The 21505-nt window shown below is 50.0% G+C and overlaps 1 protein-coding gene across 2 annotated transcripts in view; it reads left to right on the top strand.

Moving 5' to 3' along the window:
- UBE4B (ubiquitination factor E4B) overlaps positions 1 to 20354 on the top strand; it is a 123535-nt gene extending 103181 nt beyond the window's left edge. For both annotated transcript variants that reach the window (XM_046002477.1, XM_046002488.1), the window contains 7 exons: positions 4674 to 4800; positions 6516 to 6660; positions 10500 to 10634; positions 12231 to 12422; positions 18401 to 18575; positions 19118 to 19264; positions 19586 to 20354. In XM_046002477.1, the coding sequence (XP_045858433.1) occupies positions 4674 to 4800; positions 6516 to 6660; positions 10500 to 10634; positions 12231 to 12422; positions 18401 to 18575; positions 19118 to 19264; positions 19586 to 19647 (983 nt within the window). In that variant the 3' untranslated portion in view covers positions 19648 to 20354. The remainder of the gene's footprint in view (positions 1 to 4673; positions 4801 to 6515; positions 6661 to 10499; positions 10635 to 12230; positions 12423 to 18400; positions 18576 to 19117; positions 19265 to 19585) is intronic.
- The last annotated feature ends 1151 nt before the right edge of the window (positions 20355 to 21505 follow it).

Below are 21505 nucleotides of genomic sequence, written 5' to 3'. Positions count from 1 at the left end.
AAAAAGTTATCTAACTGGGGCACCTGGGTGGCTCAATCAGTTGAGTGTCTGTCTCCGGATCAGGTCATGATCCCAGGGTCCTGGGATCGAGCCCCATATTAGAGGACTGGGGAAACTGCTTTTCCCTCTGCCTCTCTCTTTCTCTCTCTCTCTGTCTCTCATGAATAAATAAATGAAATCTAAAAAAAAAAATTATCTGAACTTAATTACTCTGCAGTAAACATGTATTGTTAGTATTAAAAGTAAAAAGTGTTGGGGCACCTGGGTGGCTCAGTGGGTTAAAGCCTCTGCCTTCGGCTCAGGTCATGATCTCAGGGTCCTGGGATCGGGCCCCGCATCGGGCTCTCTGCTCAGCGGCGAGCCTGCTTCCTCCTCTGCTTGCCTCTCTGCCTACTTGTGATTTCTGTCTGTCAAATAAATAAATAAAATCTTTAAAAAAAAAGTAAAAAGTGTTTAGTTAAATGTATTTTTTTAAAGTTTTTATTTATTTATTTATTTATTTATTTGACAGACAGAGATCACAAGTAGGCAGAGAGGCAAGCAGAGAGAGAGAGAGGGGAAACAGGCTTCCTGCTGAGCGGAGAACCCAATGTGGGGCTCGATCCCATGACCCTGGGATCATGACCTGAGCTGAAAGCAGAGGCTTTAACCCACTGAGCCACCAGGCACCCCTAGTTAAATATATTTTATACTCAGTAAGTGCCCTGGGCCTGTCACTGTGGCTTTGGTATAAAGCATGGGGCGCAGAGGGGTGGGCTTCTTTTGGGAGACCCATGCTGGGTCTGGCAGAGCCCCACTAGTAAGATCTGAGAAGCTCCTTTTCCCCTTTGCCACCAAGCGGTGTACCCTCTGTCCCTGGACCACGTCTGCAGTCCTGGAGAGATGATACCCATACTAATAATAGCCACCACTTACTGAATCCTCACTAATCCTTTCACTTAATCGGCACAGCCATCATCAAGATGGGTGCTATAAATATCTCCCGTTTTCTAAATGAGGAACCTGAAGCTTAGAAAGGTCCAGAAGCTTGCTGAAGGTCAACAGCTAGTGCATGGCAGCAACTTCAGCAGGTGGGCCTTAGCACAGGTGCTCCTGACTGATGCACTGTTACTGCTGCGGTAACGGGGGACCAGTCCCCAGAGAGCCCTCCAGTGGGACACCACAGACAGCCCCCCACTCCTGCATCAAGCCCATAATAAGTCCTGCTGAGGGGCGCCTGGGTGGCTCAGTGGGTTAAAGCCTCTGCCTTCGGCTCAGGTCATGATCTCAGGGTCCCGGGATCGAGCCCTGCATCGGGCTCTCTGCTCAGAAGGGAGCCTGCTTCCCCCTCTCTGCCTGCCTCTCTGCCTGCTTGTGATCTCTGTCAAATAAAATCTTAAAAGAAGTCCTGCTGATTGAGGTCCAGAGTCTCAGACGTGAACTAGAGATGGACACATGGAACAGGCGCCTCTTTTCTACCCCCCGAGAATATCCTAGCTTTGGAAATACTTAAGATCAAATTTTTGTTTCAAAAATAAAATTAAGTTCCAAAATTAGAGTACTTTATTTATACCAGCAGTCAGTTCCGTAAGGAACAGCTCTCCCAACCTGGCTACTCAGAACTTAGAAGAACACTGATAACTAAGGCTTACTGCCAGACTGTTCTCTTCCCCGGGCAGATCTGAGTCAACAAAGCCCGCATTAACCCAAGTAGATTGAGTCTCTAACTCTGCACATACTTACGACGCTCCTACTATGTGTCAGCGCTGGTTCTGGTGCTGAGGTGGTGCAGATGGCTCGTGAGCCCGGTGTTCTAGTTGAGAAACAGACACGGAACCAATAAATAAGATACTTTCAGACGGTGGGTATGGGAGGGGCACGATGCTGCTTTAAGGAGCGCAGTCAGGGAAGGTCTCTGAGACGGTGACTTTGGAGTAACATGAGACAAAGAGTGAAGCATATGAAGTTCTGAGCCACAGCATGGCAGGCGACCGGGGCAGCTTAGTGACGTCGAACAAGAAGACCTACAGGAGGGAGCACAGCAGTAGCGGGGCGCGAGGCCCCCCAGGATCTAGTCATTTCAGGCCTCCTGGAACTCGGACATGGGAAGTCGAACTCGGGCTGCCACAGTTTCGAGGGAGCATGAGGAGTGAAGTTTTTTAAATGTTGGCAGTACATGGCTTCTGCTGTGCCCAGGAAGTGGTAGAGGCATTATGGGCGATATTGAGGGTATGAGAGGCTCTGTATCAGCCCCCCAGCGTCTTTCTCAAGTAGACTCCGTTGGCATCGGCTCTTACACTTCAGTTCACACTTTTTTTTTTACACACTTTTTTAAATTAAAGATTTGTCTGGGGCGCCTGGGTGGCTCAGTGGGTTAAAGCCTCTGCCTTCGGCTCAGGTCATGATCCCAGGGTCCTGGGATCGAGCCCTGCATCGGACTCTCTGCTCAGCAGGGAGCCTGCTTCCCATCCTCTCTCTCTCTGCCTGGCTCTCTGCCTACTTGTGATTTCTGTCAAATAAATAAAGTCTTAAAAAACAAAAAAATTTGTTTATTTGAGAGAGTGAAAGAGCACACACAAGCAGGGAGAGAATCTTCAAGCAGACTCCAAACTGAGCGCAGAGCCTGATGCAGGGCTCAGTCTCACCACCCATGAGACCGCGACCTGAGCCGAAACCAAGAGTCAGACGCGTAACTGACTGGGCCTCCCAGACGCCCCAGTTCACACTTTTTCCTGCAGTTAACAAATTGACACTTAGTTCATTGTGAAGAAAGCTTGACCTAATAAATATGCATCTGTGCTTTTAGGTCTTTGTATGATAGGTGTTAATTATCTTGTGCCTCTCATTTTTAAATAACCTTTCTTGTCACCAAAAAAAATAAGTTGATTGCAAAATATAGGAAATACCAAGAAGAAGAAAGAAGTTAATGATAGTCTCTGTACTCAGAATCTCTGTTAACATTTTGGTCTGTATTTTTTTTAGCCAGTATGTATGTGTATGTGTGTTGTGTATATATGTATGTGTATTTATGTATGTATATGGTGTGTGTGTGTGTGTGTGTCGTTTTAAAGATGATTGGCCCCATTCAGTAACCTGTGTTTTTCACTTCCTGTATGACAAATATTTTTTCACATTCTCCATTGGGCATTTGCATTTATGTTTTTTCTCTAATACAAATAGTAGTATAGAGAGTATCCTGGGAGATCAGTCTTCGAACCTGCCTGCATGTGTTTTCTGGAATAGAATTGGTGGGTCAGAGAGACGGGCTCGGTGGTGGTTTGTGATCCAAGTTGTCACATTGCCTTCAAGAGGCTGTGTCACTGTTCATTCTCACGAGCAGTCAGAAGGTACCTCTCACCCAGATTCTCACACGCGGTTTGGTCATTTTTGTAATACCTGTGAAGTAAAAATGGTATCTTATTTTAATTTACATTTTTATCTTTTTCTTGAGCCTTGTTGTCTTTATTTGACAACTTTCCCTCTTTTTAAAACTTGTCATAAACTCAGGAACTTCTTGAGCTTCAGCCCTTCGTCTTCCAGATACCTCAGTCTGACCTTTGTTCCATTTTAATTAGTAGGACATGAATGTCGGTGATTGGTAAATGAGTGAGGAGCACATGGGATTTTACTGAGCTTGTCTCTACTTTGGTACATGTTCGGAAATGTTAATTATACAAAAGTATTTAAAATAATACAGGCACATTTCAGAGATCGTGTGGATGCAGACTCCGACCTCTGTAATAAAGCAGATGCAAGAATAAAGGAAGTCAGCTGGATTCTTCTCTTTCCCAGTGAATATGAAAGTTACGCTTACGCCGCACTGTGGTCTGTTAAGTGTACCTTATCATGCTGTCCAAAATAATGATGTATATATCTTATTTTGAAAGTATTTTATTGGGGCACCTGGGTGGCTCAGTCAGTTAAGCATCTGCCTTCGGCTCAGGTCATGGTCCCAGAGTCCCAGGATCCAGCCCCGAGTCAGGCTCCCGGCTCAACGGGGAGGCTGCTTCTCCCTCTCCCTCTGCCCCTCCCCTTGCTCATGCTCGCTCACTTGCTCACTCTCAAGTAAATAAAATCTTTTAAATAAGTATTTTGTTGCTGCATCATCTGAGCTTTTAGTGAGTCATAATCACTGATCACAGATCACCGTAACAAATACAGTAATAATGAGCAAGTTTGAAATGTTGCGGGGATTACCAAGATGTGACCCAGAGACACGAAGTGAGCAAGCGCTGTTGGAAAAACGGGGCCGACAGACTTGCTTGAAGCAAGGTTGCCACAAACCTTCAATTTGTCAAAAAAAAAAAAAACCCAAAAAAACAACTTACAAAATGCAATAATTGAGATAGGCCGGTAGTCACATTTAATAGGTATGTGACCCTTTAGAAAATTCCACCCGTTTCATTGTTTTTTCTGGTCACTGATGCGTGGGCGCTGCGCCCGGGATGCTAAGCCGCTTTGCGAGCCCAACTCATTTGGTGTCGTGCCGCTGCGAGACCTTCGCTGTGAAGCCTGTGTCTCCAGAACCGCCTCCTCATTTCTGTCCTGCCTTACGTGTGAGAGATAGGGGCACAGTCTGGTCACATCCCTGCATTTACAGATTGGCGTGCACTCGGTAACATCCTGGGCGCACCGACTGCTTTTAGAAAGGTCGATGGTCCCCATGCTTCAGTCCCTCTCTCTCTCTCCTCTAGACGTTGAGCACACCGGAGCCACCAGTGAGTTCTACGACAAGTTCACCATCCGCTATCACATTAGCACCATTTTTAAAAGCCTTTGGCAAAACATAGCTCACCATGGCACCTTCATGGAGGAGTTCAAGTGAGTATTGGGCGCCCGATGTCACTGCTTGTCGCTTGCGAATCATGGGTAGGGTGACTGCTTAAATCTTTCTGAGCTGGTTCTTCTGGACCATTGGCTTGGTCTCAGCCTCCTTTAAGTTTTCTAGATCATTCTGCTACATGTGAGCAGGGTTAACTAAATGTCTGAGCTTCCAAGATATCGCCAAGCTTTAGAGCTGTCGAGACACTTTGGGGATGGTATGTATACATAAAGAGTCTATAAATATTCTGAGATGATCCATGAAGTGTTTTTTGGTGTTTCTGCGATTACAGTGTTAAGTGAAGTTGTCAGAGGACTGGAATGAGATTGTAGAGTGTTCGGGAATATGATGTCAAGCTTTAGATGCGAAATGTTAGGAAGACTTTAGATTTGGAAGGAAGGTTGGGGTTATTTCAAATGGCATTCTTTGTAATGCCCTAAACCTTGATTAAGGATTTTTTATTACCTACCTGAAATTTTAGTGGCTCCTTAAATCGGGACATTAGTCATTTTCATCTAAGTTACCATAAAAAGAAAGATGCTTTTAAAAAGAAGGGAGATGAAAATGTTGAACTCTTGAATTGTTCTTCGGGAGAAATTTTATCCTGTCTGGTTGGATCTTTTGCAATCCCTGCTAGATGACGGAGCAAGTCTCCTTGTCACTTGTTAGCTGAGTTACTAGTCAGTGCGATTTCGTATTACCAGTGGAGAACCATTTGTGGGATAGGTTTCTGTAAAGTAAGCTCTTCAAGTCAATTCTCTTTCCGAGAGTTGCTCTTATGGTCAGAATTACGTTCCCGCAAACCCTGGCACCAGCTTAGACCACCAGGCCCATGGCTTGGTCTGCGTGGTGCTGAGTGGGAGCGCTCGCCCTGAACTTTGCTTGTTCCTGAAATCCAAGCTTCCCACCCTTGTTCACAGGAACTTCTCCTCCCCAGGCACGGGCTTCCCACCCCTGACTACACAGCAGTAGATCCTAAAGTGTATGGAGCTCCTCTGTGCTCTACCAATCTTGCAGTTACAAAGCCTAACGGTGCGCCAGCATCTGAGTGCCCCAGCGAGCCCTCCGCTGTGACGGGAGATGCAGGACAGGTTTATAGGCTGGAAGCTTCGGGTTCTAGAAAGTGAGTTAATACTCTCCTGTATCAATATTGCAGCTTCCAGCTTTCCTTCCGTGTGACTTTATAATAAGGAATCACTGTACTGGTAATTCTCTTGTCTCTTATATGTGGGTAATTGTGCTTTCTTGGTGAGTTTAAACCTATTTTCTAGTCCGGAGGAGTGTCTTTTCTACTTTAAGTCATTGAGACAATGAGCCAGGGACGTGCTGGTAAACCTGCTCTCTGAAGAGGGGGGGAAATTCCGCATTCGCCGACTTTCCAGGCTTTGCACTCGTTCTGGTGCCAGATCTAAGCTCTCAAGGGAATCTGCTCACAGAATCCTGAAGCACTAGCAACTGGCTCTCCCGACCAGGCCGGGTCCCCCCAGTGCACCGCTGCAGTGAGCGTCTTGCAATTAGCTAAAAGGGGTAACAAATCCAAGGAGAGACTTCACAGACCTTGACCTCTGCGGTACTGGAGTGGTGCCAGGGCGGTGGGCAAGCTTCCGGGGCGACGTGGTCGGCACGTTGGGCGGGGCCCGTTTTCTTTGGGGTCTGCCGCAGCCTTTGGCCTCAGGGCGCTGTATGACCGTGTCCGACGTAATTGCCTTTTCAGTTCGGGGAAGCAGTTCGTCCGCTACATAAACATGCTGATAAACGACACGACGTTTCTGCTCGATGAAAGTCTGGAGTCTCTGAAGCGAATCCACGAAGTGCAGGAAGAGATGAAAAACAAAGACCAGTGGGACCAGCTGCCCCGGGTGAGGACACAAGGGGACAGCTGTGGCCCGGGAGCTGCCCTGGGCCCGGGGCAGAGCTCTGCTCCGGGGCTGCACTCGTGGGGCCTTGGTGACATGGATCTGACTTGTCGCTACCTGTCCCCTCCCACCTGTGGACTTCTGTGAGGTTCCATCCCAGGGTTGCGGGAGGGGTAAACACCTCATCTAAAGCCAAGAAATGAACTGAGAAGGCTTGTCGAATGCGTCCCGAAAACTTTCTTGCCTCCTTGATGTCAAAGGGCTTTCTTGGAGAACCGCTGTTACTGTCTGAATGTGCTGATGTCAATTTCTGAAAGTAGGAAGGGAATTCCTAGGATGCGGTGCCGACCAGGCATTTGATCTGCTTGTGTGATTTCCTTTGGACAGCTGTGTGCCTCCCGCGGGAGGTTTTTCCTTCCATTTGATCTTGGTTTTTGTGTTCGGTTATTAATGGAAGAGAGGGTTGTCTTACCAGGTTGCATGAGAAACTCTTGCCGCGCCGGTGACGGCACGCTGACACTCTTTTCTGACATTACTGCAGCTGTGTAGACGGTCTGTGCCGTGCCTGGTGTTCTCGGGCTCAGGATCAGAATTGCTTTCCAGAAAGAGTTCTCTTGGAAAAGTAGGGAGGACTGTTTTTTTCTTGACTAGCAATAGCATCCTCAAAACGAAAATGCTGTCGAGCTTCTAACACTTAAGGTAAGCCCATATGAAAGCACATTTCGGAAAGGTTTTCATTCCCAGTATTCCTGCGGCTGTGATGGGAAGTTTCCATCTTGCTGTAGCTCACATCTTACACCACAGACTGAAACCTCCTGGGGACTTTGCCCAGGGCCCGTGAGTGCTGGATTCCCCGAGTCCGGGCTTCTACGCTGCTGGAACCCCTCTCATCCCATTCTTGAGACGACGTGGTCGTTGTCCTCTCTGTCCTCCGTACTGCCCTGGCACCTGCCCAGGTGTGGCCTACCCTCTACCCTCGTGTTTATGTCTAAACACCCATTAAATTATTTTGCTGCTGTGCCTCCAAAACCTCCCTCCCGTGCCTCCCCACGTCCCACAGGCGGGAGGCAGCCCAGACTCGATGCTCCGTGGCCCCCCCATACGGTAGCTCTAAGAGAGCCTTCCAAGCTTACCTCGCATTCCGGTCCGTTGGATCCTGCCTGGACCGGTCCCCAGGCCCTTGCAGAACCATCTGGGAAACAGATGAGGCCTGTTGAAAGAGCTCCAGATTTGGAGTCCAGGCTACCTGGGTTTGAAAACGGACACTGCCATGCCCTCAGAGTTCTGTATCCTTGTCCGTGAACCAGAGATAATCCCTGCTTTGCGGAAGAGCAATGGGGAGGATTGCTGAAGGCCACCACATAGTTCGGGACTGTGCAGCCCCTGTTTTTCTGTGTGCCTTGAGCCGCTCCTGTCCACAGTTCTCTACTCTGTACTGAAATACTTTTTTCTTTTTTTTTTCTGTACTGAAATTTTTTCTGTACTGAAATCCTGCCCATTCTTTGAGTAAGGTCTTGGCTTGATGGTCCCTTAGGGTTGGACTACCCCATTCGGTACCTTTCTCGGTACCTCTGTCCCCTCTTTATGCTAGTTGTGATGCTCGGCTCAGACCAGCTCATGCCAGAGACAGCGGGAGACAGGCCCGTGCGTGGCTCGTTACCTTATTCACAGTCAGTGCGCGCTAGCATTTGCTCGTGAGACAACCGAACAATTCCTGTTGACTTCTGTGTGTTCATGGGTGAGGGGACGTCATAAATAATCCTGGACGAGTGCTATTCCCAAAGTCATGTTTGACCTTGAAGTCCCTTTCTGCCGTCCACCTCCCGGCCTTGCCTGCTCCTCACCGCCCTGTCCTCTGAACGCTGGAACTTTCTGCTGCTCGGCCCTCCGGCGCCCCGTCCCCTCCCCATGCTCGCTGCTGAGGCTGGGGTCTCTCGGCAAGGGTGCTGGTTGGGACTCAGCGGTAGCAGGTTTCTTTATCCTGAGAGACTGCACCATCCGTGGCAGGACATTTGACATCTTTGGCCAAGGAGGTACCCTCCTCCCGAGAGTCCTCAGGCAGCCAGAAACACTCCCACACACCTGATGCGCCCGGCTCAAAGTCACCATGGGGGGATCTCATCTGAGTAAGACACGAGTTGTGTCTTAAAGCTTCCAGAATGTGTGTCCTCAGCCCCTATCTCTCCTGACTCCAGACCTGCCACACCCTCCCGCCGTCGACCTGCCCCTCTGCCCGGTAGTCTAGTCCTCCACATCTCCTCGGGTCTGCCCGCCTCACTGAGGGACAGCCACACTCTGTCAGACGCTTGGACTCGACGCTTTGGAGTCTTCCTGATTCTTCTCCCTCAACACATGCCTCAAGACTTGGTCTTCGCATACCCGTGTCTGACCTGTTGTCCCACAGCCCTCTCTCAGCTGGCCTGCTGTAGCCTCTCTGACCGGCCCCTCGGCCTCCGCTGCTGTCCGGGTCCACACGGCAGGGACGCTGTTAAAACTTGTCTTCTCGTTATCACCGCTTGACTCAGAACCTGGCCAGGCTTCCCTTCTCACTCAGAGTCCAGTCCCGAGTTAGAGCGGACCCCCGGCCCACCATTTTCCCTGTCACTCTCTCGAACCACGCGGGCCTCCTCGCCCTTCTGCTGACCCGCGTGCTCGTCCCTTGGCTGGGAGCTCTGTTGCCCCAGATTGGCGCTGAGTCTCTTCTTCAGACCATCCACCTGCATGCCTTCTCCTCGGAGGCTGTCCCTGACCACTCTTTCTCTCTTCTTTTCCTGCTTGCTTTTTCTCCGTCGCCGTCAGACTTGTTACGTGTCCGTGTGGGTGTTTGTTGATTGCTTGTCTCCCTGCCTGCGATCCGGGCTCCATGAGGCCCGCGAGCTCACTGTTCACGTTCCACGCTCCGGCGTCTTGACGGTGGGCCTGGCCTGGACCAGGGCCCGGAGACCACGGGTGGAGGAATGCATGTGACACGCAGACACGCACCGCACCAGTTCTCACCTTGTTCTTGTGTCTTCCCGCTTCGACATGCGTTCTGCGCGCATCTGGGCCAACGGGGCAGTGGGCAGGTTACCCAGCATCGCTGCCCAACCTCCCCCACGCAGCCACTCAGAGGGCCCTACCCCAGGGTCCCCTGCAGCGTGTCAGCTGCTCTAGTTCCTTTCCGAGCCAGGATAGAAGAATTTCCGTCTTAACTGCTGTTTCTGGGGATTTTCTCCATCTCAGAGCCTTCAGTGCTCCATCTGGCTTTACCCACGAGTCAAACACACCTTATTATCTTGTTCCCCAGCCCGGGGCAGAATTGGAGGAGGAGGACGGTGCCAGAGGCAAACATGCTGACGGTTTTGCGGGGAGACAGTCTTGAGAGCGTGGCGCGACGAAACTCAAAACCTTAGCGCTCTGTAGGCACTCGGTGTAGAGGCAAAACTTCTGGGCCCCGGTATCCTAGCATAGCACAACTCATGTTTTTAAAATAATAGTGACTGCAAGTTGCTACTCAGGGAGGCAGAATATCCTTGATAAGCAACCGCGTGTATGGGGTGGAGGGAAGCTCCACTTACTTCATCCCACACGGAAGCTGAAGGTGACTTGTTTTATCACTGGGGAAACTGAGGCTCATGTAGGTGAAACAATGTGCCAGGGTCACCTTACCCAGAGTCCCGAGAGTTCTCATGCTGAAAAGAATAAACCTCAGTTACCTGGAAAATTCTCTGGTTTGGGTTCTTCTCATTCCCTCAGCGTGTGGGCTTTGCTGTGCGCTTGTCCCGCGTTCCTTCACGCTTGGCGTGCCGGGGAGCTCCCGGCCGGGGCTGACCTTGGCCTGGCCTCCGCTCCGTGTTTCCTAGGATCAGCAGCAAGCCCGTCAGTCCCAGCTGGCTCAGGACGAGCGCGTGTCCCGCTCCTATCTTGCCCTGGCAACGGAGACCGTGGACATGTTCCATATCCTCACGAAGCAAGTCCAGAAGCCGTTCCTCAGGCCGGTGAGTAGAAACTTCGAGGTGTTTATGTTGGGTATCGGATACCATGGTCAGGTTCTGGCCTCTGTCGCAAAAAGTAGTCGTTGAGAGCCTGGACATTTCAGCTCCGAGTTGCTAAGTGAAAGCTCGATGCCGATTCTGTTCCCAGTTCTGCTGAGTGCTCTGGTGCTCTGGGGAGAGACCGAAGTCTGCTAACGCTTTCTTCCAAGATAACGTAATTCGCTTTCTGCCTGCATAGCACATGGGATTATTAATGCCGAAGCTGTGACATATTTTTATCGTTATTGATGCCTGTATTTTATTTGTAGGAAAAGTAGAAAGTAGCATCCGTTGGAAAGTAGAGTATAGGAAGCAGAAATCATTGATCATGGGTAAGAGCTTTGGTTCTCCTGGTTGTAGCTTTGTTACGCTCAAGAAGCCAGAGGGTAACGAGAGCCATGATTAGGGTTTATGACAGACTGAGGGTAGTCAGGATATTTGGCCTTGATACTATCAGTGAGACCTGGGTCCTGCTTCTGAAATGGAAACCGAGTGGCCTAACTGAAGCCCGCTGCTTTGCATTGGCCCCCTGCTGTCCCAGTGCCACACAGCGTGGATGCTTTATGATGTGGCCAGGACAAGAGTGGGGAGGAAGGCAAGGAAGGGGCCAGGGAGCTGGTCGTTAATGGCCCGGAGATACGGAGGCAGGTTTGCAATGGAACGTCATTTTATTTCTCATTTCCTCCAGCGTCCACGTCCACCATTCTGCCCCACATTCTCACCACACCCTGGCCTGGGTGCCTCTCAGCGATGTGTGTCTCTCCTCTGTCCATTTTCCATTTCACAGCTCTTCATGAAAGAGCAGCGGAATGTGAAACAGAACGGAGCTCACTCCTGAAAGCATGCAAACACCGCAGCTAATTTAAACAAGACAGTTCAGACCCTTGCTTCCCTGGGGCTCACAGATGGAATTTCTTTAAACTTTTCCTACAAAGCCCCAGTAGTAAACACTTAGGCGTTGTGGGCTGCACAGTCTGGCATGCCTCCTTAACTTGCTGTTGTAGCACAAAGGCAGCTACAGACAATGTATATAAACAACTAGAGTGTGGCTTTTTCAATAAAACTTTATAAAACCAAGCATCGGGCCAGGTTTGGCCTGCAGGCAACAGTTGGCCAGTTCCTGTACTAAAAATTTGTCTTATTTTCTGTTCAGGAATTCTTAATTCAGTGAGTCTTTGATGATTAGGAAATATAATAAATTATTTGAGATGGAATTGTGGGTGATTTTCCTTCTTACCTGCTTCCCGGTGAATTTGGAGTGATACTTGTTTTTCTCATTGAAAGCATGAATTTGAAGAAAAGGTTGCCTTCTGCGCATATTTATAGATATTCCGCCAACCTGTGACATTATTAAGTGTTAGAATTACTGGATTAGAGATGGAGAATAAAGAAAATTTTGAATATAAATGTCCTTCAGCTTTATGACTCACAGAACTTCTCAAGGATTCTTTAAAGATGAATCCAGGCAATTCCTGTTCCTCCACTGAAATTTCAGGGAGTTTTGGTCCTTCTCACTTGTCTCAACAGCATGAAATGTCCCCTTACCCTGTGATTCCCTAGGAACTTGGACCCCGATTGGCCGCAATGCTGAATTTTAATCTTCAGCAACTCTGCGGCCCCAAGTGCCGTGACCTGAAAGTTGAAAACCCCGAGAAGTACGGCTTTGAACCAAAGAAGCTGTTGGACCAACTGACGGATATTTACCTGCAGCTGGACTGTGCCCGGTTTGCCAAAGCCATTGCCGACGACCAGGTCAGTGCCCGGGGCAGCAGGCCGTTGCGGGGGGAGCCTGGGCCTCAGACTGCCGACCCAGCTGGCCAGAGTTCGTGTCTCTCTGGACTTCCCGGCAGACCCATCTGTCCCGGGTTTCCCACTTGGAGTCAGGGAAAGCGATACTTTTCAGCTTGCGATTTGGGAAGTTTTTAGTACGTAAATGGAAATAATCACTGCGTGGGCCGGGAAAACTGGTCCGGTATAAATGAAGCTGAATCAGCTCTTTTCCTTTGGGTGGAAAAAGGTCGATTTGGCCCCCAGATCTGTCTGCAGCGGGTCCTGCCAAGGGCCTCGCACAACAGATCTGTCCCCTCCCCACCAGGGTCCAGCCCTCCCAGGGGACCAGGTCTGCTTCCCAGGCACCCCGTCAGTGCTGCTGTGACTGTGACTCCCGGTTTCAAACCTCACGTGGTCTTCCCAGTCTTCTCTCTGCTCTGTTCCTCATGTCCGCTGTGATGACACCCATTCCGTGTTTGTCATTTCCACAGCCGCCAATTTAGTCCAAGCTCCCCCACCCCTGACTGCCAGCGGTCTCATAAAGGGCTTCCCCACCTGCCATGTGCCTCTGGCCTGCATCATGGCCGTGTCCTCAGAGCTGACGCTTATCCGTTGAATACCAAGTTTAGCCACTTGGCTTGTTTTCATTGACTTAATCCTCACAAAATCCTCTGGTATAGGTTCTGTCAGATTCCTCATTTTCACATGAGGAAACTGAGGCACAGAGAGTTGAAGCAGCTTGCTCCAGGCGGCACGGGGAGTATGGGATGGAGGCAGGGCTCGTACCCGGGCCGTCTGGCCCTGAGCAGGTACTCCCGCAGCCTCTCTGCCCTCTACTTAAAATACCCAAAAAGTCCCATGCTCATCTGTCTCTCCATCTTTGTTCACCCCATCTGTCCAGATATCTCTCACGTATCAGGTTAACCAGCAGTAGGGGTTCTAGAAGGTTCTTTACCCGTCTCTCATCCAAAGGAATAATAGTGAAGTAGGGGAGTTTTAGGTACTACTTTTTTAAATAGTAGTTTTACTGAGCTATACTTCACATATGTGGGTACTTCTGGATGTAAGCAAGAGAGTCGGTCTTTTTTTTCCCTACAAGGGGAAACACCACATAGGTCTAAAGCGGGTTTTCTGTAAAAGGTAGAGGGTGTTAGGAGTTTGCAGTTACTGTGCGGGGGGGTGCAAAGATGTTTTTCTAGCCTACAGCTCCGTAATACTGCACATCCTGAGCTATGGACGGTAAGTGGCAGTCTGCAGTCCGAGGGAGAACGACGAAGACGTGCCCCCATCCGGATGGGGGTGTCTGCTTGGACGGCAGGCCGGCTGCAGGCAGGCTGCGGTAGCCCGGCCAGGGGTCGGGGTGTGAGAAGTCCCCAGACACTCTTCCGCTCTTTACCGTAAGAGGCTTAGAAGAGTTGCGTCGCACGGTGTTGCTGGTAGGCCTTGCTGTGGCTGCGGGCTCAAGCGTCGGGAACAGAACCATCCTGCAGTGTGGATAAACGCAACACGGCCGTGAGATGGTGAAGACCCAGTGGGAGACAGTGCCCGGTGGTGCCCGTGGGGTGTGGTGGGGCCTGTGAGGGCACCCAGCCTGAGTCGTAGACCGCAGCTTCTGAACCGTGGCCCGTAGCTTTTCTTGAATTTCTAAACAGCCCCGCTCTGCCAGGCTCGGAAAGCAAACACGTGCGACTGTCACCATGGACAGGGAAACGTTTTAAGTGTGATGTTTGTTCTGATTGTTGGGCATTTCCCATTTATAGTGGCTGTAATGATTCAGGCCCTGATGATCATCTCAGAAGAGGGTTTGGGAGGCTAGGGAAGGAAGGTTGAAGTCTAGAAAGCTCCAGAGGAACAGTAGTGGAATTTTGTTTTCTCCTTTGGGAGCCGTGGTCTTGGCTTGATCTGGGATGTCTGGGAAGACCAAGGAAGAAGAAAATGACGGCCCAGCAGGGAAAGAAACTCAGAAGCTTCTCTCCGGTCAGCCAAGAGCAGGCTAAAGATAAGGGTCTGGAAAAGGGGACAGGAGGCACGGCGTGAAGAGCCACTGAGCCTCTTGCTCACAAACTGGAGGAAAGAACCCGGCGTCAGAGGACTGGAGAGCAGCTGTCCTGGAGCTGAGGGAGCCTGGGACGGGGGGCCCTAGGGAGACTGTGTGCCACACTGATGGCCACGCAGGACGGGCTCTCACGGACACTCTGTGTGGACAGCTGCTGCCGTCCGTTAGCACGAGGGGCTGTTCAAAAATAATGAAGGGGCGCCTGGGTGGCTCAGTGGGTTGAGCATCTGCCTTCGCCTCAGGTCATGATCTCAGGGTCCTGGGATCGAGCCCTACATCAGGCTCTCTGCTCGGCGGGGAGCCTGCTTCCCCCTCTCTCTCTGCCTGCCTCTCTGCCTACTTGTGATCTCTGTCTGTCAAATAAATTTTTTAAAAGTCTTTACAAAAAAAAAAGAATAAAGAGGGGCACGTGGGTGGCTCAGTCAAGTGAGCGCGTGACTCTCGACACCAGCTCAAGTCATAATCTCATGATCTCGAAGTGATGAGATGGAGCCCCATGGTGGGTTCCACACTTGGTGTGGAGTCTCCTTAAGATTCTCTCCCTTTGAGGCGCCTGGGTGGCTCAGTGGGTTGAGCTTCTGCCTTCAGCTCAGGTCATGATCTCAGGGTCCTGGGATCGAGCCCCGCGTCGGGCTCTCTGTGCAGTGGGGAGCCTGCTTCCTCCTCTCTGTCTGCCTGCCTCTCTGCCTACTTGTGATCTCTCTCTCTGTGTTGAATGAATGAATAAAAAAAAAAAAAAAAAGATTCTCTCCCTTTTCCCTCCACCCCCTCTCCCTGCTCGCACTCGAGGGCTCTCGCTCTAAAATAAATAACATCTTTTAAAAGTAAAATAAATGAAAATAAAGAATAAAAAGCCCATCTTAAGTCACACTTCTCTCCATCTTTCCTTTTTGCTTTGTTTTTTTTTTTTTTAAAGATTTTATTTATTTATTTGACAGATCACAAGCAGGCAGAGAGGCAGGCAGAGAGAGGAGGGGAAGCAGGCTCCCTGCTGAGCAGAGCCCGATGCAGGGCTCGATCCCAGGACCCTGAGATCATGACCTGAGCCGAAGGCAGAAGCTTTAACCCACCGAGCCACCCAGACGCCCCCTTTTTGTTTGTTTTTTTTTGTTGCTTCTTTTTTTTTAATTGAGGTGAAATGCACGTAAGACCACGTTGAAGCGTGCAGTTCGGTGGCATTTAGTGCATTTCCAATGTTACGCAACCTCTACCTCTGTCCAGTTCCAACAGCTTACCCAGACATCACCCCCAGACGGAAATGCCACACTCACGAAGCAGGCGTTGTCCATCCCCTCCCCCCCCATCGCCGCAGCCCTGGGTAGCCACTGATCTGCTTGGTCTCTTCATTTTACCTAATTTGGGATTTACCTATTTGCCTATTCTAGATATTTCTTGTAAATGGGATAATACAGTACGTTACCTTTTGTGTCTAGCTTCTTTCATTTAGCATAATGCTTTGAGGTTCACCGGTGTGTACCGTACCTCATTCCTTTCTTGCAGCGGGATGGTCTCTCATTACATGGAGCTTCTCTTGGGTTTCTCTCTTCATCCATCGGTGGTCCTTTGAATCGTTTCCACATTTTGGCTGTTAGAAATGGTGCTTTGCCAAATATTTGTGACCAAGTATTTGTATACCTTTCTTTGATTCTTTGGGTTATCCACTCAGGAGTAGAATTGCTGAATCCTAGCAGTAATACGATGTTGAACTTTTCAAGGATCTGCCCCACTGTCTCCCACAGTGGCCGCATCATTTTCCATTCCCACCAGCAGTGGACAAGGGTCTCGTTTCAATTTTTTCGCATCCTCACCAACACTTGTTAGTTTTGTTTTTTTTTTTTCACAGCCACCCTAGTGGGAATGAAGTGTACTTCACTGTGGTTCTGATTCACATTTTCATAACGACAAATTTCATGTGCTTCCTGGCCATCTGTATGTCTTTTTTGGAGAAATGGCTGTTCAAGTCCTTCACCATTTTTTAAAAATGGGTCGTTTGTATTTTGTTGTTGAATTGTAGGAGCTCTTTATATATTCTGGATACTAGACCTTTATCAGATACATGATTTGTAGATATTTCCGTGTTTAATTTTAGAATGATTCTGTAAGATCCTTGAGGACAAGAACAGCATCTTTGCCGCATCTCTGACCCAACCCACATCAGACTCGAAGTAGCAGCTCAGTAATGTGACTTTGCTCCATGCGTTGATGCCATTGCTCCAGGAGGCTGAATGCCACGTCCCCTCATCACGGGTTGCCTTTGATTTCTGATAATGCCCACCACACTGCTCTTAGAACTTGACTTAGAGGTCAGCACAAGTCAGTTGGTTAAAAACTCATCGTTGTCGTTTGAGAAATAGGGTAGGTGATGTTTCATGAGGATAGCAAGTGGCCCCTTGTTACACCTCACAAGGTGAAGTTGTCTCAGTTGCAACGCCCAATCCACAATACATCCCTGTGCACAGTATTTTAATTTTGGCCTCCCGACATCTTACTATAATCTTTTGGCCACTTATCCCCTATGCCCCTCCCCAAAGGGATGGAGACTGTGGCTTCCTGGCTTATAAGAAGGAGGGATTGTCAAGTAAGGTATTTGCTGAATCTGTGTAGTAATTTAGCTTCAGAAAACTATACTGGAGGCTCTCTGAACTTTTCAGGATTGGACAGGATGGCTTTTGGGATTTCTGCCGGGCCGAGGCTAGCACTTGCCCTTTCCTCTCTCTGCGCGTGGGTGCGTGCAGAGAGAAAGCATGTATGCTTACTTCGAAACTGAAGTTAAAGAAGAAAGGTCGAGGAATTTCAACCCCGTGCTCTAAGAGAATATGGGTATTGACATGAATTCACCCCGTAGACGTTCGTCTGAATCCTTGGATGGGAAGCACCACTCAGGGTGAGCAGGCCTTCGTTCGGGGTCTTAGGCTCGATCTCCTCTTCCGTTTGCATCACTGTCACCGAATTGACAAGTGGCCAGTGTTTTTGCTATACATGCGAATTAGGATATGCAGTGATATTTCCGAGCGGCAGTGATGTATCCGAATTAGGCACGTGCGAGGTGGGTGTTACCACCCCGGTTCTATGCCGGAGGAAACCAGGACCCAGAGGGGTTTGCCTGAGACCGCCCAGTGGGCAGACCGTGGAGCCAGAATTCACATCCCCGTTCATCTGGGTCTTCACGGGCACTTGTCCTCCACCAGCCCCCGTGCTCCTCGCAGCAGAGCACCTGACATTTAACAGTGTGGAGCTGAGAGCTCTGGAAGGAAGACCGACCACGAGCAGGATAAAGCTCCTTTTGATTACCAGCTGTGTTGGGTGGTTTTCCCCATGTTGACCTTTAAGGAAAGAGCTGATGCTCGTCGCAGGCCACAGTGCCTTTCAAAGCCTCAAACAGACGTGATTTTCATTCTCTTTCTAATATTTACATTTTAGGGGCGCCTGGGTGGCTCAGTCAGCTCGGTGTCTGACTCTCGAATTCACTGCATCATAATTTCAGGGCGATGGGATAGAGTCCTGGGTCGCTCCTCGTGCTGGGCAGGGAGTCTGCTTCTCCCTCTCCCTCTCCCTCTGCCCCTCCCCTGCCCATTCATTCTCTCTCTCCCTGTCTCATAAAGAAATTTAAATTTTAAAAGAATGCATGTTTGCTGTAAAAGTAATTCCAGAGTTTAAAAATTCCCCTCCTTTGCCTCAACCCTGAAGTCCTCCGCAGCGATAATGATCTTGCGCGGTCTGGTGTGGCGTCTTGTGGTTTGTATTGTATGTGTTTGTAGCCACGTAAGAGTGTTTAGATCCACGGTACCTTCTCAGGGCTTTTTTAGAAAGACACAAACAGATCGTCCTTCGGGCATTTTCTGCAGCTTGCTTTTTTTCTACGTAAAATACACTGATGGCTCACATTGTCCTTCCTCGTTGGCAGAGATCCTACAGCAAAGAGCTGTTTGAAGAAGTGATCTCGAAGATGCGGAAGGCCGGGATCAAATCCACCATAGCGATCGAGAAGTTTAAGCTCCTGGCCGAGAAAGTGGAAGAGATAGTGGCCAAGAACGCGCGCGCAGAAATCGACTACAGCGACGCCCCCGACGAGTTCAGAGGCAAGTGGGCCGCTCTCCTCGTGCTGAATTCTTTGAATTACCTGAAGACACGTAACATGAAGAGACGGCGGTCTGTGCTTTTCACTGTTGTATGGTGTACTGGAGTTACGCCTGGAGACGCAGGGTCTGAAATTACGTTTGCCTACTCTCAGCTCCTGTTATAAATTAAAGGGGGGGGGAGGAGTCCTTATCTTGATATCAAACCAGGTAACGACCATGAACATGCCAAGATCAGCCTTGCCTTTGCAAGAGGGGGTTTGCATTTCCAAAGGAGAATCCTGGAAGTTCTGAGATGAGGGGCTCCGGCCGCTGTCTCTCCTGCAGAGCCCTGGTCTTTTTCCTCTGTTCCTCCCCGTCCCAGCTCTAGCTGGCCAAGGGTGCGTCCGTCCCCCGAAGGCACCATGGGCGCCTTTAACTCATGCTGACGTCTGGCTGCCCTTGGGGGCCCGGTCAGACCAGGTGATTGTTGTGTCTGTGGATCTAGACCATCACCTTCAGTTCTGGGCGCTGAGATGACAGTTCGCTGTGCTCTGTCTCCGCAGACCCTCTGATGGACACCCTGATGACCGACCCCGTGCGGCTGCCGTCCGGCACCATCATGGACCGCTCCATCATCCTGCGGCACTTGCTCAACTCCCCCACGGACCCCTTCAACCGGCAGACGCTGACCGAGAGCATGCTGGAACCAGGTAGAGGGGGGCGCAGCCTCGGGCCCGTATCGGGGCCCAGCCGTGGCGCCCGAGTCCCCTGTCCGAGAGCCATCGGAAGGGGGACGATGTACCAAATCCAGAAGCTTCCACAGCTTACGGCACTTCATGGAAAAGACACAAAACATTCTTGGCTCTGATTCACTGTGGGAGGCTGGTCCTTGTGTCCCGCTTCTTCCTCGGCCTTCGTGTCAGGGAGGGAGTGAATGGCCTTTTCTCTCCTTCTGTATAGAACCGCGGGCTCCATCTCCTAGCCGGAGCCCTCCAGCCCGGGGCCATTAATCCTCCCCTTTTCTTTCCCAGTGCCAGAACTGAAAGAACAGATTCACGCCTGGATGAGAGAGAAACAAAACAGTGATCACTAAACCATCCCCAGTGCCCATCCTCCGCGAGACACAGCCAAGGCCAGCCAGGCAGGCGGGAGCGGCAGTCAGTGGCGGAGACGCCCTTCCGATGCTTTTCAGCCCCGCCGGGCAGGAGACGTCGAGAAGCCCCCATCCCCGACCCCCCGGAGTGACCAGACGGTGGAGACTGCGAGGACGTGGATGGCAAGAGGAACCCCATTGCTGTACATATATTTAAGTGACGCACATGGTCAAAAGCTTGAGGGACACACTTTATTTACAGTTGCTTGTGTAATAAAGCTCGTCTGCCTGCGTCGCCATTTGGGGCTTTTACAACGGAAGGTCTTTCAGCGATTGATGACAGTTGGGTCTGGGCAGCATCCCAAGTTCATCTCCCCTCACCCCCAACCCTAAGCCCAATATCCGTTGATTTGATTGTGATTAGAGAACCTTGGACATTCTGCTGCTAAAGAATCCTTCCCCCTCCTCCTCCCTTCCTGACCCGACTTGCACTGCTGTGGATTTTTTTAAGAGAAGCAAAAACAAAAAAACAAAAATATACTCCTTCCCCCCACCCCGGCCCCTCCAGACATATACTCTGTGAGAGAACCGTGCCTGCGACAAAGTGTTAATCCTGGGATCGTATTTTTATATCATATTCACATATTTGTTTTTTTTAATTGGTGTTAGATGACATGATTAATAAAAAAGGCAAGATATTTTCAGAATTCGAATTTCAGTTTTTATTTTTTTTTCTTTTGAAATGTCCCTTTAAAGTTTTTTTACTCTCAACAAAATGAAGAGAACCTGTTGCTCTGGTCCTTGGCATAGGCCTCTCGTAGGAGCCCGAGGAGCAGCTGCAGGGCAGGAAAAAGTATTCACGTATATCAGGATTTTTACAGGACTTAAGGTTTTGGGGGGAGGTGCACGCGGGGCGGGGGCGGCAGTTCAAAACCATTACAGTTATCCTAGGAGGGAAAAGAAATTCCTCAACTCTGGAGTCTGTGAGTTCGAGGCAGGGGGTCATCTATAAGACGTATCCTTTGGGGCTTGCCCTTACCAAAGCAAAAATGGGGCACAGGAAACGGGGACGCGTGTCTCCCTGTAAACACACACACACAGACACACCCACACACGCACAGAACCATAAGACTTTTTGTATGACTTCAACATACTTGAATTCTCGCATTTCTTGTGGGGTAAAAAAGGATCTGAAACCATAAAGTGTTTTGAGGCAATTAAGCTACGAGAACAGACTTTCTTTTTTCCTTTTTCCTCCCCCTCCACAGACAATGTCCTCTGTTCGATTCCTAACGCAAACTACAATAAACGGTGATACGCATTCAGAAGGAACCTTCTTTGAGTCTCTTCTTTTTGCGGAAAGCAGAGGGGTGGGTGAGGGACCAGAGCCGAGCGAGTCCGCCCGTCGTGCATCCCGCCTGCAGCCAATTAAAATAAAACTTGCTCGCGTTTGTATCAGTCTCGGTTCTCATTTCGCCGATGGCGTGTGCGAGGGGCTGAGCTGTGTCGCGTTCGGTCTCTGCTGTCCCCAGCGTGGTCCCCATCGCCAGTACCTTTTCCCTGACTTTTCCAGTTCTCCCTCAAGGTCAGCCCGTGGCATCGTGCGATGCGGAAAGCAGACGCCTGCAGAGCATTTCCTCCGCGCAGAAAGGCTTCTGCCCACGTGTGGCTTCGCCCTCTAAGAAGGTGATTCTCTTGGGGCGCCTGGGTGGCTCCGTGCCTTGAGCGGCTGACTCTCGATTTTGGCTCAGGTCCTGACCGCAGGGTCCTGGGATCAAGCCCCAAGCTCCGAGGAGGAGTCTGCTTGAGGATTTCCTACCTCTCTCTCTGCCCCTCCCCGGCTCACATGCATGGGCGC

This window comes from Meles meles, chromosome 1 (genome assembly GCF_922984935.1).
Source record: "Meles meles chromosome 1, mMelMel3.1 paternal haplotype, whole genome shotgun sequence".
NCBI classification, from domain to species: Eukaryota; Metazoa; Chordata; class Mammalia; order Carnivora; family Mustelidae; genus Meles; species Meles meles.
The sequence above is the reverse complement of the archived record's forward strand: the minus strand, read 5'-3'. Positions and strand labels throughout refer to the sequence as shown.